We start from the raw sequence: 19,387 nt of genomic DNA, 5'->3' as shown, positions 1-19,387 counted from the left end.
TGCTGGGTGAACATTGACAAAGGGGAAACAGTGTATGCCCAAGTCTGACCAGCTCTGGAGTCAAACTAGGGTTTTCCATGTGTGACCTGGGTTGCTCTACATTACAATACTGTATTAGAATTTCAGCAGTCTTATACAGTAAACTGTTGCATAGTTTCTGTTGTAGAACTAGAAAGAGATTATCTGTCATTATTGTCTGCAGTGTCTGCTGCAAAGATGACGGTCCTGAAACATTGTGGTACAGTGCTACAAAGTGGATCATGTGTTTGACTGATGTTTTGTGGTCTAGCGGATGTGAGCTTGCACTCAATCCAGCATCTATATCTGCTCGACGACCTTCAGTTGAAGTCAGAACGGCATTCAGTCGTGGTGGGCTATATACACCAACCAAAGTATATACTCTTAATAGGGACAGTGCCTCAGGCCATCCAAGAGGGGAGTGCGTACAGTGCCTCAGGCCATCCAAGAGGGGAGTGTGTCAAAAACACTGAGGCTGCATCAGCTGCTATACAACTTAGGCAGGAGGCCTGGATTACATTAAAATAATTTCTAATGTTTATTGCCTGACAACAGCATGACACCATCATTGTAATAAATCTAACCCAATTCTTATTTTTAAAATGAGGTAGTTGGGATCCAAAGTGGTTGGTGGGGATGCTCACCATCCACTCACTCAATGTAGTCTTGCTCTCTTCCTTCCTCCTCTCCATCCTTGCTCTTCTGTCTTTCTGTCTATGGGCGACGCTATACTGAGTGACAAGTCAAATGGTTTCCTGTATTCCAGGAAACCATTTACTTCACTGGGTGGTAACCATATAACCAGGGGCACCTGGTAGTTTAGTGGGCAATTAAGGCTCAGTCGGATTGAGCCACTGCAGGTTTATATCCAAGGGGTGATTGGGGTTTATTGCTCATGTAGTGCCACTGAGGGATGAGAGAGACTGGTCACTTTCATCTTAAATGTCAGGACCAACTTGCCTAGCCCTGGGTTTCTATGCTCCTCATGGGGTAACACGGGATTAGATGAATGAAAAAAAAAAAATGGGATCCAGAAATGGAAAATGGAAAGTAATTCCATATGCACATTTATTACATTTATTTTTGATGTTTGAGGTTTGGAGGGTGAAGTGCTTGAAAGGGTACAGCAGGGCAGAAAGGTTGCTGGTTCTTTGAAAGCAGTGATAAGAAACAGGGAAGTGAGCATGGAAGTGAAAAAGTTACTACATGACAGTATTGTGATACCAACTCTAACGTACGGAAGTGAAGCTTGGACGTTGTTGGAAGGACACAAGTCAAGAGTGAGAGCCGTGGAAATGAGTTATTTAAGAGGAGCCTGTGGAGTCACATGGAGAGACAGGCTGACGAATGAGGATATAAAGGAGCGTTGTGGTGTTGATGTGGATGTGATAGGAAGCGTTATGAGGAACACACTGAGGTGGTTTGGCCATGTGGAGAGGATGGAGGGTCAAAGACTGACGAAGAGAGTGTATGTGAGTGAGGTGGAGGGGGAAAGAGGGAGGGGGAGGCCGAGGATGAGATGGAGAGATGGGGTGGAGAGGTATATGAGAGAGGGGGGTGTGAGTTGGGAGCAGGGGAGTGAAATGGCGGGGGACAGGGCGACTTGGAGGCGATTTGTTTGTGGCCACCCCAAACGGGATTGAGGCGTCTGGCAATAGATAGATAGATAGATAGATTTTTGATGTTTCTCTTTCTGACAAAATTTGCTGGTTGATATATGCACTCATAAACTTGCAATAATAGTCATCATCATCATCATCATCCTTATCCTGACCCTTTTTCCCCTACTAAAGATCTGGTAAAGTTATAACATTGAAATATCATTAGGCAAATACATCTAATGCCGAAGACGAGCGCAGTGTAAGGCCCCGTATGGATGCACTTAGGGAATTTGGGGCATGTTCATTGGAGATTTAACCTTTCACTACATGAGGTCTCCCCAAAGCTGAGTAAAAGTAGTGGTTGCAAGAACAGCTTGCAAAAGTTCCTTGTTATATGTTGCCCAGTGTGACATTCTTTGTACCTGTTAAGTTCAAAAATAAATAAATATGATGCCACTCTTGCTCATGATGAATCCCTATACCAGTATGGAAGTAGTCAGTGATATAGCTGAGGTTTTTCATGGACCAAGAGCTAAACCAGGTGCAAAAAATGTACTACCTAACAGTTGCTGGAAACTGTCGGGACAAGAAATGTAAGATGTAATATGATTTGTAATGATGTGTGTTGTATATTGAACTTGATTCTACTTCAGGGTGAGTTTCGTACCCAAGAGTGTTGATTTTGTGGGTAGTTACCAAGCCAAAAACCACTTTATTCTTTTGGTAATATCTCACAGGGTTGAGGGTGTCAAACATCCACTACTTTAGAGTAATCTACAGAAAAATTAAATACAGGTACCGGTATTCAATTTCAGTTGGACAGTTCATATATAGAGAACTGATTTACCAGTTTCCCCTATCTTGCAGTACCAGTTGTAGGGATAAGGTTAATAATTAGAACATAGTTACCAGTTTCCCCTAGCTTGCGGTACCAGTTGTAGGAATAAGGTTAATAATTGGAACATAGCACTGCAGTATTCCACTGTCCTGAAGGGATTTTTGGAGATAGGAAATTTGGATACTGTACTACTGTATGCGCACACCTAGTAACTTGGCTACCATTACAGCAGTAGGGTTGGCTGGAGGAATATACACAAGCAGAGGAGACAGGTTTGCATATTAACACAAGAGACAAAAGTGATGAGGATGATGGGGGTGGCAAAGAATATCAGTAGTACGGCCAAGTGATCACTTGGCCAGTGATATATAAAGGAGTGGTTCAGTGGAGAGAAAGGGAGAGAACCTCTGCACTAGAATCTATCTATCTATTGCTAGACGCCTTAATCTCTTATAAGGGGTGGCCACAAACAAATCGCCTCCATGTCACCCTGTCCCCTGCCATTTCACTGCCCTGCTCCCAATTCACATCCCCCTCTCTCATATACCTCTCCACTCCGTCCCTCCATCTCATCCTTGGCCTTCCCCTCCCTCTCACCCCTCCACGTCACTCACATACACTCTCCTCGTCAGTCTCTCACTCCATCCTCTCCACATGGCACTAGAATGATGTACAGTATTTATTTATCTCCAGATGATCCTCTGTACTATGAAGGGCCTAAAGAAAGCTATATGTAACCCCTGTAGTTCAAACAGTTCATTCTAAAGTGAGTTAAATTGTCAGGAAGTAGCAATATTAAGTTATAAGATTGAAGGACTTAACCCCTATCATTCTGGTAATTCATAGTTTTCGATTATTTTAGCATGGCAGCTGACCTTTAATAGCGAAGGGGGTAATGAAGGCAAAATGCAGCCCCTCGAGTTGAAAGTCTGAATAAAATTGTGATGATCTTCCTCTCGTAACTAAGATCTATTTATACTAGGAGAAAAACAAGGGATGATTCTGCAGTCTCGATGTCCTTCCTGTGAAAACAAATAACAATTATGATAACTGGCCTTTGGTGTGTGTGTGTGTGTGTGTGTGAGCAACCGTACATCCAGTAGGCTACATCATTCCCTTTCCTCCATAACTCAGGTTTTCATCCTTTTTGCAGCTGTATTGGGTCTATAAATACCCTTTGCCCGCCCTACACAGAGATTCTGTCTCGGTGGTAACGTACGCGCATGTGGAGCAAGTGAGCCAGGGATCGAATCTCGGCCAGCTAAGTATTTCAGTTATTACATTGGTTGGCAGCGGTGTGGGATGTGAGGCGAGGCTTGGTTGGCGATTTGATGTTCCTTGGTTGGCTGGCAACGTCCTTGTCCTTATGTACCGGGATTGAGCTGCTCTGTTTTGCCCCGGAGCCACTCAATGGCGGCCGCTGGCCTCCATGGCTACGCAACCACGTGTGTTCGAAACCCACCAAACTAAATACCAAGGGAAAAGAGGGGTTTAATGGGTGGGGTCCATCAATGCTCGCTGCCAAAGCGGGGATCTGATTGGCTCAGTGGTACCGTGCACGCATGCAGAGGGCGTGGGTCAGGGAGTGACAACTTATTTATGGTGGCTGAGTGACAAAAAACTGCTATGGCTCTACATTCTCCCCAAAGCATTTTGTCGCGATTAGCATCTTAATCTAGTGTTAATCTGTGGATGCAGCTGCACTGGCAATGGATCGATGGCAATTTTAGGTCGGAATAAGGGTTAGTAGTACACGAGGGAATTTTATGGGTGCGTGTCCAAGTACTGTACTGATGATGATAATGGTCACGTGACTATTACGAGAGAGAGAGAGAGAGAGAGAGCCGCTGAAATGATGAAGTACAATATAATCATGATATATCTAAAAACCTCAGCATTTTTATCTTACGTGGGGAAGCAAAATAAATACGAGTATTTTGGAGTAATCAGTGAACGAAATAAATGCAGTATTGTATTACCTTTAGACAAAATGATATATAGCAGCCATTAATGGCCTTATTAACTTCCGCAGCTGTTAGCTTTAAAACGATCACAGTTCAGTTATAATGTTACTGAACTGTAGGCTACCATTTTGATTTCAACGCTAATATTAAGTTGCAGACAATTTTTTAAAAATTTTAAACCTTTTGCCGCCTGTACGGTAGGAATATGTATGGTACAGGGTACCGTTCAGGGGCATTCTTTGGCTGAATGAAGAGTCTAAAACCGGACTGATTATCCTAGTGACTATGAGTTAGTAGGCGAAGGAAAGTACCCCAAATACATTTTTTGCAAAATTCCACGTGAAGCAAGTTGAGGCAATAGTAGTAGCAGTTGTTCCCTAGGTAGTCTGGCCGAACAGCCCCGAGTCCCTAAGGAAGGCCACGGCCGAGACCGGGCTTTCCCACAGAGCTCTCATGGAGTGTATGTTGTGTTGCTGGCGTACGTGCTTGTGTGCATTACAATCTTCCATAATGTGCTTAATAATGTGGGATGCTATGTTGCATCCTGGACAGGCATCAGCAACGGAGTCATCCAGCCTCTTCTGATAACTCAAGAGAGCTAGGTGATGCCCACATCTCAGCCTGGCCAGGTGGACGCTGTCCTTAGGAGGGAGATAGGATTCAGAAGGGTGGACATTAGGAGGCCGTGCATGCAGCTGTGTTGTCTTTAACTGACTGAATGGAGCGGCAAGTGATTTGAATATGGATATGCTTCTGGAAGCTGGTCCGAGGCGGGTGGGAGGGGGGGGTAGAGATGACAGTATCTGTGTATGATACCGTGTGTGTTGGGTGTTGCTTTGATGTTCTTTGGTATGTGTGGATGTGCTGCCATGTAGTGTAGTGGATGGTATGGGTTTGTGGAGGCTGCGGTGAGAATTTGGGCGCCTCTCATGTCTATATGATCCTTGACTTTGAGGACTTTGGTTTCTTGGTGTAGGTGGTCTGTGGGTTGTGCAGCCTGTGATTATTTTTAGGGCCTTGTTCTGTATGGTTTGTAGAGTGTTGTAATGTGTTTTAGTGAGGTTAGAAGCCCAAGCAGGGCTTGCACAATTCATCACTGAACGTATATATTGTTTGTATAGCCTACTGTGGTGGTGGTTTCTTTGTTGTGTCCAAATGTTGTATGGGCAAGTGACCTCAAAGCGTTGAGTTTTGGTGTTAATTTATCTTTAATGTTTACGATGTGTTAAGTGACATTGATGTATTGTATGTTACACCAAGGTGTGTGTCCGTGCGTGGTAGGGGAGTGTTGTTTATGGTGATGTGTGGAATGTGACTGTGTTCTGCTGTCCAGTTTGTGAGAAGGGTTACTGTAGATTTGGCTGGGACTATATTGAGCCTGTTTGTGGTGAACCATTCGTGTAGTGTGTTGAGGTAAGGTTGGAGGATGTGTGCGGCTGTGTTTGCATTTTGGTGTGTACATGTAGGCTAAGTGTTATGTCGTCCGTATAGGAAGCTATGTCTTTCTGGAGTGTGGGGTGTATGTCGTGCATGTAGAGGTTAAAGAGAGTAGAAGACAAAACAGATCCTTGGGGGACGCCATTTGTGAAGTTTCTGATGTTAGAAGACTGACCGGCAAATGTTACATGTGCACATCTGAGGCAGTAAAGGGTTATGGTTAACCCGTTCATCATATGACATCAGTTCTATAATACATCTTGTTAACACTAAGCAACTTTGCTTTGCTTAGGAGAGAATTTTCGAACGGAAGGGGGTTAAAGCTTCCCTTAACTCCTCCAGACCTAAGCTGCGTCAAATCGTCTGTTAGTTATCCATTAAGATTAACGGTAAAATGGCGTCATGGGAAAGAAGAGGTAAAGGGCACAGTAGTAGGGCGTGTGCGGCAAAAGTGTGGCACCGTGATGTGTATGTAGGCCCATAAGGCGACCCATACACTCATGACGCTCCTCTTCCACTCCGGGCGATTTCTTGTGCATTATGGGGACAACTCTGTCAGCGTTATCAATGTTTATCCTACTCATTTATTCACTTCCTGATCCCACTGCCAAACCCACGCCCATACCAACAGAATGAGCCGTCCCCACAACGCATAACATACCATCGAGTTGGAGTGCTATTTATGGACCACCCTGTATGTGTGGTACTACACCCCAGCTGGCAGCGGACACACCAATCAGTGGTGAGGGACGTACTATTCATGACATGAAAACTGCGTCATCGTTACTTAAATGTGTGTGTGTGTGTGTGTGTGTGTGTGTGTATGTTTATATAGCCAAATTTGTGGTGTCCGAAATTGATTATAAACCACATCATGATGGCATAACAAAATCAGATTGTTGATATGTAAGTAAATGAACTAACAAGCTGTATGATTACTCAGTACCTGCTCAGATTATGTTTCTGTGTATTTTCTTAAGCGTTTAAACAATTAGGCTACTGTCCTCAGACTTGAGCGCAAAAGGTAACTACGTGTATGATTGACACCTCACGAGTAAGTTGTCATATCTATAAAAATCATCGGACAGAACAGAATTACAAATCAGAGACTCCTTACAATTTTATGAGAATATGTATCTGCGTACTGTATATCTACATCTGGCCCCGCAAACATCCCAGCTGGTAATCAGTTCGTCATTTGCATTAAGCCTGACCATACCGAAGCTTATGGTTACAGTCTAGCACCATGGTAGTACCTCGTCAACCAGTTACCATTCTACCATCAGCAACCATCCACTCCCTCGAGGTGGCTAGAATAACTCGAAGCTATGAGCAGCGAATGAAGAGTGCGATACTGACTAGGAGAGTGTTTTGAGTAAAGCCAGTGGGAGAAGAACGAGAGAGAGACCGAGATGGAAGTGGAAAGGTAAGGTGCCAGAGTACGTATGTGAGGGTGGGGCATCATGGGAGAAGTCATTTATGAGTAGGGACAGAAACGCCTCACAGGATGTAGCGTCAGGCAATAGGCAAATAGGTAAATAAGACGTATTCCCTGATTTGTATGTTTATTACTTCCAGTGCAATGTATGAGTAATGGCCTCATGTTATGCTGATCATTGACTGCATGGCTCCAACGTGGCAGCCGAGAGGTAACACCATCATCACCAAGGCCTAAGTCACCACCACCATCAACAGTCAGGTGACTTTAAAGCTCACGAGAGTGCTTACGTACGCAAGTCTGATGTTTATAAAGGTAGGGAGTTTCACTATGAACTGATAGCTGTGTGTGTGTGTGTGTGTGTGTGTGTGTGTGTGTGTGTGTGTTTCGGGTCTTTGGTGCACGTTCTCCCATTTTTTTGTGTAAATTTCGTTGCTCATAAAATCTTTTAAGCTGATTCCAAATCTGAATTTATTTTTTGTGGGAAATCATTTCTTTAAGAAGCTAGGTTAGCTAATAATAATAAAAATTAGGTTAGTTAATAATCTATCTATCTATCTATTGCCAGACACCTCAATCCCGTAAGGGGTGGCCACAAATAAATCGCCTCCACGTCGCCCTGTCCAATGTCACTTCACTGCTTTGCTCCATCTCACATACCCCCTCTCTCAAGGGGTGTGTGATAGCAATAACATATAATACTTAGCCTAAGTATAACATTTATTTCACGATAAAATTTCAATGTTTGTTTAATGCTTAAACTCAGAAATGCACTGCAAAATCTTCTTCAGTGGGTCCGTTTTTTCATCTAGGTAATTTTTACGTAAATTTCGTCATTTTTAGATTATATAAGTGTTATACTTAAATATTACTTGTGATAATTATTAACCTAATTAATAAGTAACTTAACCTAACCTAACTTTTAAAAAATAGTTTCTCCCAAAAAATAAATTCAAAACGAATCAACTTTAAAAACTGTTAGTGACAAAATTTACATAAAAATGGGAGAACGTGCACCAAACACATAAGATCCTTTTTTTCCCACCCAAAGATGAGGCAATATATATATATATATATATATATATATATATATATATATATATATATATATATATATATATATATATATATATGGTGTACAGTAGGTATGTGGGTATGGCATGGCATGGGTATGGGTGTGGTGTGGTGTGGCAGGGTAACCGCAGGGCTAAGGTACGTATTGTACAGTATGTACATATGTGAATAAATTACCGACATATATCACTCAGAAACCTCCCATCAGACCTACATGATACTGTAATTAGCTCTGGCACTGTAATTTGTCATTTAAAGTCCCTACACGTTATCTAAATTTAGCTAAAAGTTCGTGGTGGATGTTTTGGTGTGCATGTGTGTGAGGGAAGGTGCAGGTGTGTCATCAATGAGATTCGTCCTGGTATAAATTACGTTAATCAGCCACCCTGTTCTGACATGCAAATTTCGTTCAGTCGTTTGAGGCTCACACTGAGGGTAAGTTGATTCATGTGTTCCACCTTGCCAGAATTTTCCCACAAGCCCTTTACAACCATGATTGATTGCTTTAAATATTTATTGTCATTCTCCCCCTCCCCCTTTTTTTATGCTACCTTCAGATGAGTTTCTTTACCTGTAGTCAGACATTTCTGACGACGGCTGTTATTTTTTTACCTCTCCAGTACAAGAGATGTCCCCTAGGCTTAATTAATACGCTGAAATTCCCTTTTGGTGAGCTGTGAATGCTCCTGCAGTCCTAGGTTCGTATTCTTGTTGGTTAAAGAAGCTCCCTAACATCTCTTCCTAAGCGATTTATCTTGCTTATTACACCGTGCCCTCTCTCTTTTGTATTAAGGAATTCTAATATCACCATACTTTACATATCAACCTATGAAACGATATTAGCCAGCCGTATCCAAAACTAAATCGGTTAGGAAGAGGTTAATAGGGAGCTTCCTTAACCCCTTCGTTGCGGTGGCGTGTTTCTGCGCTTGATTTTTGCTTCTTTTGGACAAATTCCTTTTTCCTAGCAGCCCCGTGGCAGTGAAAGGGCTAATGAAGACTGCATCTAACACCTTCAATATAAAAAGTATACTTTAAGTTGAATGAAACTGTATGATAATAGAAGGAATAAAATATATACATGACTGATTTAAATTCTGCTTGTGATGTATTGATTCAAAGGATTCAAAAGAAATTACTAACCCTTTTTCGCTACGAGATGTCTTATGTGAGTTGAATATAATTGCATGTTAATAATAATAATAATGATGATAATAATAATAATGCCAAGGAGACCTACTTATTTTATTAATTGGTTAGGGCACTTAATAAACACGTCCCCTGGTGAACGGTTCCTTCCTGCAGTTGATCCTCTCTGCGGATGGGGGGAAAGAATATTTCACCAGTAACCCTGCTTGTCGTAAGAGGTGAATTAAAAAAAGGTCATTTTGTCTCCGGTCTTTCTCTCCTTACTGTCCTCTTCTGCTCTTTGTCTTACCTCTCGTTCTTGATATTTCCCTGTTTCTTCCAGCCTTTGATTTCCCTCTACTTCTGCAGTGCCACGTAACCATATTATGGCTTGGTGCTAATTCTCCATTTTTCCATTCCTGTAGACGATGGCGCCACAGTTTAGTATAATGGCGGCGGAGTTGGTAGTGGTGGTGGTAATGTTACTATCACTCACCGTCCAAGCAGCCTGTAGGGGTATCTACCTGGCAGCAAATGGGACAATCAGCAGCCCGAGGTACCCTTGGAAGTACCCACATAACCAGCTGCTCGTGTACACCATCAAGGTTAGACAACAGCAAGACGGTAATATCTGTTGTTCATATGGAACACACTGACAGGGTTCAGGAATAACATCCATTTACTCGACGGACACAACAGATTAATATTCGCCTATTATGCTGTTATCTTCAATATGCTTTGTTTCAACAGTGCTTTGCATGTCAACATACTATAGCATTCTTGCTCACCCACCAAACAAAGGAACATACTACACATACGGAAAGAAGATGAGGTAGGCGGCTAAAACATTCTCCCTGCTCAGGGAAGATGAACGTCCCTGCCCTGCATATCCAGGGGTCACCCCTGAACATGACGTAGCAGCCGTCGGGTTACCAAAAGGTAGTAAGTGGACGATTACCATCATTCCGGGACGAACTACGGTGACAGTGACGTGAGGCCAAGGCCCGGTAGTTGGCTTTGTATAACACTCTCAGGCGGGGAACTCAACCACATTTACCAAGTAGTCAAAATCCAGGATGAGACTACTACTCATGGATATCTCCAGTACACAGCTCATCCTCTCTGGCCTATGCCGCCTTCATTTTCCCTGCACCCGGCTGTGGAAGAACCCTGCTCCAACCCTGGCGAGGTGCGCTGTGTGTCACGGGTAGGCGACTGCTTGATTGTGGTCGATCGGCCAGTTGGGCAACAACAACAGCAACAAAACAAAACAAACAGAAAATGCCTCACCTTTTCTTCAGACATAATGCAATGATAGGCCTGTCTGTGTGTCTGTGAGGGTGTCAGGAGTCAGTAATAGGTCCAGGTCTGTTTATTAGCCTAAGTCTATAGCTAACCCACGGTTTATCAGCCACGCATAGTTTCCTTGTTTGTATATCGTGAGTTGACAATCCCATCTCCCACCAGGCCAGTGCTAACGCCAGGCTGACTCACGGTGTATCAGTCACGTATATTTGCCATGTTTGTTGAGCTGACACCCTCATCTCCCGCCAGGCCAGTGCTGACGCCAGGCTGAAGTTCTGGTGCGATATAATGAACCTGGAGAATTCCGTGGGGTGCACCAAGGACTGGCTGGCCGTCAATGGAGTGTACGTGTGTGGCAGGACGAAGTTCAAAAGTTAGTACCATGCTGTTAATCGAAATGAAATTGTACTTGTGTCTCTGTACAGTCTCCATCTCAAGTTCCCCTACACTTCTCCCACGTCTGTTGTGATGTAAGGTGTTGTGTAAAAATATGTGCATGGGATAAGTGGCAATAGGATGTACACAAGTATAAGGAAGGATATGCAATGATAGTCGGCAAGGACTGAAAAATGGCGGGAAACACAAGACTATAGCAAGGAAGTATCGGCTAACGGTTGCTTATGATAGTTTTTATTATTACATACCGGTATAATCTACCTGTTAAGAGCAAGCTGTTAAATAAATAAATAAATAATTAAGCAGTGTTTGTTCTCAAATTTTCTCATGTATTGCAAGATGCTAGTTATATGAAAGTGACAGTCGCTCAGTGGAAGAAGACAGCATTGGAAAGTAACACCGTCCAACTAACAGTGCTCATTTTAACAGGGTGTACTCCTTCTCTGCCCCATCACCCATTACCATACCACTTCAAAATTTTAGCTTCTCTCTCTCTCTCTCTCTCTCTCTCTCTCTCTCTCTCTCTCTCTCTCTCTCTCTCTCTCTCTCTCTCTCTCTCTCTCTCTCATGATAACCAGGAAACCATAACTTAAACTGAGCTGCCTCTTGACAAACGATAATGACAAAACTGAACTAATCTAGCAACATCTGAACACAGTATATCGATTCACTAACTCTATCCGCTTGATTTGTTGTGTATAATCAGTCTTCTCCATGGATTTCAGTGTGTTTCGTCTCTTTCAAATTGTTGTGTCCGCAGATGTGTATGGCGAGGGTGAGCTGAGAGTGGAGTTTCGCAGTGATGGTCAGGTCAACAAGAGAAGAGGGTTTTTGTGTTACTACCAGCGCGTCACAGGCGGGGAATACGTGGGTAAGTAGCCTCTCTCTCTCTCTCTCTCTCTCTCTCACACACACACACACACACACACACACACACACACCTAACTTAGCTTCATGTAGGATTGTTACCTCTTCCTTCCTACACTTCTTTTACTCTAACTTGGCCCAGATTTTCGTCCTTTTGTAGCTTATTTCACGTTGCTCAATGGTTGGACAAGGACAGTACCACGACCCTACATCCCTTCCACAGCACTTCTTCGTGACTAGCACCATATTCTAGTGCTAATCTCTCGTTACAGCTCAGCGTTGAAGATGGAGAGATGACAGTTTTAGGCCAAGTTAAAGTAAAAAGGGTATAGTGTTTTTTTTGGCATAACATTATTCCGTTTTGGTGATCGTTTCACCCATTGCTTCGGTTTTCCGCTATAATGACACCGCAAACAACAACAACAACAATAACTACTACTACTACTACTACTATAATCATTATTATTACTTCTTCTTCTACTTCTAATACTACTACTATAATCATTATTATTACTTCTACTACTACTACTACTACTGCTATAATCATTATTATTACTTCTTCTACTACTACTACTACTGCTACTAGCCTACTACTACTGCTACAACAACTACTACTACTACTAGCCTACTACTACTACTACAACTGCAACTACTACTACTGTCATCGTTATTATTACTTCTGCTACTACTTCTACCACCACCACCACCACCACCACCACCACTACTACTACTACTACTACTACTACTACTACTACTACTTGATTATCCGACTTCGTTTCGTGGAAGTTTTGATTTTGAAATAATGGACGGTGTAATATGACCGGGTACAAAATATTCTGGATAAAATAACAAAATACATCACTGCCTGGGCCATATATATTTTTCTTTCTTTTCCAGCAACCACCACCACCCCAACTCCAGCGCTTACCACAACACCACCAGTTACCACAAAGCTGACTATCACACCACCAACCACACAACCAACAGCAGCACCAGCAACCACCAAGCAGACTACCACAGCACCGACCACACAGCCAACAACAACACCAGCAACCACAAAGCAGACTACCACAGCATCAACCACAGAGCCGACCTCATCCAGTCAACCCCCATCAACACTATCAGAAACCCTTCCATCGTGCACCAGTGAGTTCAGCGCCAAGTACGACTACGCTGAGGTGCTGCACAAGTCGCTGCTGTTTTACGAGGCTCAACGGTCGGGTTTCCTGCCGCCAAATCAACGAGTTACGTGGAGGAGGGATTCGGCTACAGATGACGCACTCGACGCACACACCCAGACCAGAGTCGACTTGGAGGGCGGGTACTACGATGGTAAGGTAGTGTGAGGGTAGGTAATATTACCAGAATTATTACATTGGAACAAAAAGGGAGAATAAGGAAATGAAACAGAACAAATCAATAAGAAAAGATGCAGCCACGTTACCTTTGCCTTGTGTGGTGTCCAGCAAAAAATACATAAATAAATAAATAATAATAATAACGCATTTATTGCCTTTATTATTATTTATTTAATTCATATCATTTCGAAATTATTTTAGGTCAGGAGAAACTTTTAAAACTGGAGGAATTTAAAACCTTCATTAACCTCTTCACCAGTAAAGATCCCTCCTAAGCTGAACAGAATCTCGAGAATGCAAGATATACGTCCTCAGGGTGAAGGGATTATTATTACTTTTTTCTTTCGTTCTTTCTTATTCTTGTTTTTATTACAGTTTCATGTTTTTTTTTTTTTTCCCCAGCTGGTGACTACGTGAAGTTCGGGTACCCAATGGCTAGTGCTGCCACGGTGCTGGCTTGGGGTGCTGTTGAGTATGGTGCTGCCTATACCACAGCAGGTGAGTCACACCACACTACACCACACCACGTGCATCCTCAGATAACTGAACACGATAAAACTCATGTATTTGTCACTGTAATTCTTGTAACATTTCTCAGGGGGTTTCAAGGGCAGGCGATAGTACAGGCTTTTCTTTTATTGCATCTCTCTCCTCGTCACTGTTCTTCCCCCGCCATCTCTTCAGCTCCGTTCTTTCACTAACACAGCCTTTCTTCCTACGTTACCATCAGATCCTTATAGTGAGTGTGTGTGTGTGTGTGTGTGTGTGTGTGTCTGTATTTTTCCCCCTGTCCCAAAGCTTTACGTTTCAAATTGGGTTATGAACTGACAGGAGTGTGATACAGAATTATTACTGTAAACGGTATGATGGCTACAGAGTCAGGGTGAGTTATCCCACGGCCATGGGACTGTACAATACACGCTTGTTGTATTCTTTGACTGTATTCATTTCGTTTTTTAGAGGCCTGGAACACACACACACACACACACACACACACACATCTATCTATCTGCCTATTAGTCTATCTATATCTATATCTATCTATCTATCTATATCCATTTATCTATCCATCTATCTATATCTATCTATATCCATCCATATCTATCTATCTATCTATATATATATATATATATATCTCTACCTATCTATCTATATCTATCTATTTATTATCTATATAATTCTTTCTGGTCTTTCTTTGATACATAATTCAACATAACATAGAGTTTGTAATTTCATCTGACAGTTTTCATTCTTAATTATTCACTGGTACACACATAATATACATGTAGCCATTTATTTATATTCACTCCATATTAACTGCACTATAGTATAAGTAATTCTATCCCGTTACACACTTGTTCATTTGTTCATCCTTTGTGGTGGAAAAAATGATTGCTTCGTGCTTCCTCCTTCCAGTGTAATCCTTCCTCTTTCACAGACAAGGGTGTTAATTAATCTGTATGTGTGTGTGTGTTTGTTTATGCTTGTGTTTGTGAGTGTGCGTTTATGTATGTGTGTATTTGTATGCGTATAATATTTCCTCCTTCCAGTGTTTTTTAGTACTGTACACCACACCACACCACACTACACCACACCACACCACCCCCTTTGTCTCACCCCCACCTCCCCCACTGTGGTTTGTTATGGCTTGTGATTATAACAAGTTGTGATATGTTGTTACAGGTGAGATGAGTCACCTGCTGGCAGCAGTCAAGTGGGCCACGGATTACTTTATAAAGGCCCACGTAGCGCCAAATGTGTTCTATGGCCAGGTGGGTGAGGGGGATGTAGACCACAGCTACTGGGGACGACCCGAGGATATGACCATGAAGAGACCTGCCTTCAAGATCACGCAGAGTAAGCCAGGTTCGGACTTGGCAGGGGAGACTGCTGCAGCTCTAGCGGCCGCTTCTATCCTCTTTAACCAAACTGACCCTGCCTACAGCTCCACCTGTCTCCACCACGCCCGGCAGCTCTACAACTTTGCTGACAAATACAGGGGAAAATACTCCGACTCCATCACAGACGCGGCCAAGTTTTATTACAGTTACGGGGTGTATGATGATGAATTGGCGTGGGCGGCGGCATGGCTGTATCGCGCCACGGGTGAGAGACACTACCTCAACCAAGCCAAGCAACACTACTCAAAAATCGGTGTCTCTGGAATTGGTGAGTTTTCTTGGGCTGAAAAGACTCCAGGTGTTATGGTCTTGCTGACACAGGTGGCTGATAATGCTGACAGACCGACATATTCAGGCCACCTTCGAATGTTCTGCAACAAAATTATCAAGAACACGAACAGGACACCGAAGGGTCTTGTCTTTATTAGTAAGTGGGGCTCACTGAGGTACGCAGCCAACGTAGCTTTTGTGTGTCTACGAGCAGCTGACCTGGGCATCAAGCCTGAAGAGTATCGCCAGTTTGGAAGGCAGCAGATTGACTATATGCTGGGTGATGGTGGCCGGAGTTATGTTGTGGGCTTCGGTCATAACCCGCCCCAACGCCCTCATCACGCCAGCAGTTCATGTAAGGATCCTCCCGCACCTTGTTCCTGGACTGACTACTCCTCTTCTGAACCAAACCCACAAGTGCTGTATGGTGCCTTGGTGGGGGGGCCAGATATTAAAGATCAATATATTGACAACAGGAAGGATTATGTCAGCAATGAAGTGGCCTGTGACTACAACGCCGGGTTTCAGTCCGCTGTGGCTGCCTTGCGACAACTGAGTTCCTGCGGTGGGCCATCCGTCACAACTACTCGTCCTTCCACCCAGTCGCCTCAAACAACCAGGCGAACCAGCACGAGCAGGCCAGGCAGCAGCATATGTGCCACCATCACTCAGACCAGCCAGTGGGCCGGCAACTACCAAGCTACTCTGGTCCTAACCGTCCCAACTGCCACTTCCTCATGGGCTATCCAACTCACTTTCTCTCATTCGGTTGCCAACTTTCAGGTACGTCTACCTTTACTATGGAGTGGAGAGGTATATGAGAAAAGGGGATGTAAGTTGGTAGGAGGGGAGCGAAATGACAGGGGACAGGGAGACATGGAGACGGTTTGTTTTGGCCACTCTACGGGATTAAGGCGTCTGGCAATAGATATAAAATTGTTACAGGTATCCCACAAAACACCAAGAGAAAACAAGAACAGTATATGCTGCGTTCTTTATACAAACTTCTTCCATGTTTAAATCACGGACCGAAATAAAAGAGACGTAATTGATGTAAAAGACTTAGACTAAATGTTACAGATAGGACACCACATGATTCAGCCAGAAGGGTCCTAGTCTGTTCCTAATTTCGATCAGCGATGTTGACGAACTAAATATCCGGATTTGTTGACGGTACAAATGTCGGAAACAGAATGGATACGCCTTAACATGGGACTGTAATTATCACTCCAGTTGTGCTTAAACGTAGATAATTATATCAATATCTGTAAATACCAAGGCTTGTATGCCCGTTTAGTAATGAGGCTCCCTAGCACCTTTTCCATAGCGATTTATTTTTTGGATACGGATAGCTAAAATCGTTATGTACCGTTCTTGTGCAATGTAGGTGATAGTAGAATCGTATAAGCAACACAAAAGTCGATAGTAACGTATAATAAGTAAAATAAATCGCTTGGGAAGAGGTGATAGGGAGCTTCCTTAGCCGACGAAACGCTGGAAGCAAATAAGCAAATGTTAACTACACTATGAATAATTGGCTACTCATTCCACAGTGTAAACCAAGGAAAAGATTAAAGAATAATAATAAAAGCAAAATATATAGGTGGGAGAGAGGTCTACAGTGCACAAAGGTAATAACACACACACACACACACACACACACACACACACACACACACACACACACACACACACACACACACACACACACACCGCTCGCTGGTGCAGTGGTAACGTTCTCGCTGGCCAGCTGGTGGACGGGAGTTCGCGCCTCGTTCAGGTTGCGAAAAGTTTCACTGACGAAGTGGGTGGTTACTGTCCCCCTTGAGCAAGGGGACGGGTGTGTGCGTGTGTGAAGGTCACAGCCTTGCCCTTAGATCGGACTATATGAGCTCTCAGCTCCCTTCCGGGAGGGTAAACGCTGACGATCACGACCATCAAGTGATCCTGACCGACCCGGTGAATTACACACACACCACTTCTCTTCACAATAAGGTATAGCCTGAGCTGCTGCCTTTCACAGGACATCTCCGTCTTAGCACAAGGTGATGCCTCCTGGTCGTAATTCTCTCTCTCTCTCTCTCTCTGTCTCTCTGTCATATAGGACGAGGTCTGTAAAATCTTCCCATGTTTCTTTCTTTTTTAATATAGTCGTGCGAGGGAAAGGATCATAACTTAATACTATTATTATTATTTTTTTTTTTTAGGAATAATAATGAAACTTTCCACGTCCCTTGTTCATCCTGTAAATCCTAATCTGAGGTACGGGAGGAAGGTGATCGTAAATGTGTGTGTGTGTGTGTGTGTGTGTGTGTGTGTGTGTGTAATTCACCGGGTCGGTCAGGATCACTTGCTGTCGTGATCGTCAGCTTTTACCCTTCCGGAAGGGAGCTGAGAGCTCATATAGTCCGATCTAAGGGCAAAGCTGTGACCTTCACAGACGCACACACCCGTCCCCTTGCTCAAGGGGGACAGTAACCACCCACTTCGTCAGTGAAACTTTTTCGCAACCTGAGCGAGGCGCGAACTCCCGTCCACCAGTTGGCAGGCGGGAACGTTACCACTGTGTGTGTGTGTGTGTGTGTGTGTGTGTGTGTGTGTGTGTGTGTGTGTGTGAATTATGTGACGAAGAGATGAGAGGTTCAGTTGTGATGTGTTTTGATCCAGGAATGCCGCGAATTGTTCAGATACCCACATTTGGTCCAAGTCGGGCCGAATCGGTTTTACTTCCTCAATACATGACTTTGCAAATGTGGGTGTACTTCTTCCAGCCTGTGATGTTTAAATGAAGATGTGATTTTGCTTCAGGTATGGGTGTGTGTGATGTCTAGCCCACCTCCTGCATCAGTATTGCCTTCACCAACAAGGATTACAGCGGCAGACAGCACGTAAACAGCTTAGAATTGATGTTAATGTACGTAAAAATGTAACTGATTTAGCTGTGTTGCAGGTGTGGGTGTGTGATCCCTCCCCCACTTCCGGCACCGTCATCACCCTCACCAACAAGAATTATAACGGCTATCAGGCAGCTGGTGCGACCCTCACCATCCCGTTCTGGGTGACCTACAGCGGTACAAAGCCTGCCATCACATCGCTCACCTTCAACACCAAACAACTCTGCATCAACTGACCTCATACACCCTGAATCACCATCTGAATGAGTGCTATTTTCACTGTTAAAATATATATATATATATATATATATATATATATATATATATATATATATATATATATATATATATATATATATATATATATATATATATATATATTGGAACATCTTGGCTTAACTATCGAAATGAGCGTTATTTTTACTACCAGACGACAAAAAAGAAAATAAGAAAGATATTAGAACATGTAAGGAAAAAGAAAAATAACAAGAAAAGGAAGGAAGGAAAAAAATACTAGATCATCTTAAGGCAGAAGGCAGAGATTCGTAGCAACTCTTTATTTGCTATTTATTGATGTACAGGTACATCATACTACAGTATGTGGCATGTAAAATGTATTTGGATAATAGATTTAACAAAAACTAAAATACGAATAAAACTGGAAGTGTTTTTGTGTCATAGAAGTAAATAAAATTGGAAATGTTTTTGTCAGAAGTAAATAAAATTGGAAATGTTTTTGTGTCAGAAATAAAATTGGAAATGTTTTTGTGTCATAAGAAAATAAAATTGGAAATGTTTTTGTGTCATAGAAGTAATTATCCCGTCCTGAGTCAGCACTATTGAGATGTGAGTTGGTATGAAATAAAACTGGCGACTTACTGCCGTTCTTCAAAAACAG

The 19,387-nt window shown here is 43.0% G+C and overlaps 1 protein-coding gene across 1 annotated transcript; it reads left to right on the top strand.

The window, feature by feature from the left end:
* Positions 1–9,926: 9,926 nt before the first annotated feature.
* Positions 9,927–18,725, top strand: LOC145403572 (uncharacterized). The gene is made up of 7 exons (XM_080275250.1): positions 9,927–10,103; positions 11,053–11,176; positions 11,960–12,070; positions 12,964–13,398; positions 13,827–13,922; positions 15,108–16,378; positions 18,546–18,725. Exons 1-7 carry the CDS (start codon positions 9,927–9,929, stop codon positions 18,723–18,725), a joined length of 2,394 nt encoding a protein of 797 aa, XP_080131376.1.
* The last annotated feature ends 662 nt before the right edge of the window (positions 18,726–19,387 follow it).

The sequence above is a fragment of the Coenobita brevimanus genome, chromosome 61 (genome assembly GCF_032717465.1).
Source record: "Coenobita brevimanus isolate Jiangsu-jjx chromosome 61, ASM3271746v2, whole genome shotgun sequence".
NCBI lineage: Eukaryota > Metazoa > Arthropoda > Malacostraca > Decapoda > Coenobitidae > Coenobita > Coenobita brevimanus.
The sequence above is the reverse complement of the archived record's forward strand: the minus strand, read 5'-3'. Positions and strand labels throughout refer to the sequence as shown.

Excerpts from the sequence above, each read along its gene's own strand:
- LOC145403572 (XM_080275250.1), top strand. The coding sequence starts at position 9,927 with ATGGCGCCACAGTTTAGTATAATGGCGGCGGAGTTGGTAGTGGTGGTG. Across the intron at positions 12,071-12,963 it reads CACAGGCGGGGAATACGTGG|CAACCACCACCACCCCAACT; the intron begins GTAAGTAGCCTC and ends TTTCTTTTCCAG. Across the intron at positions 16,379-18,545 it reads ATTCGGTTGCCAACTTTCAG|GTGTGGGTGTGTGATCCCTC; the intron begins GTACGTCTACCT and ends GCTGTGTTGCAG.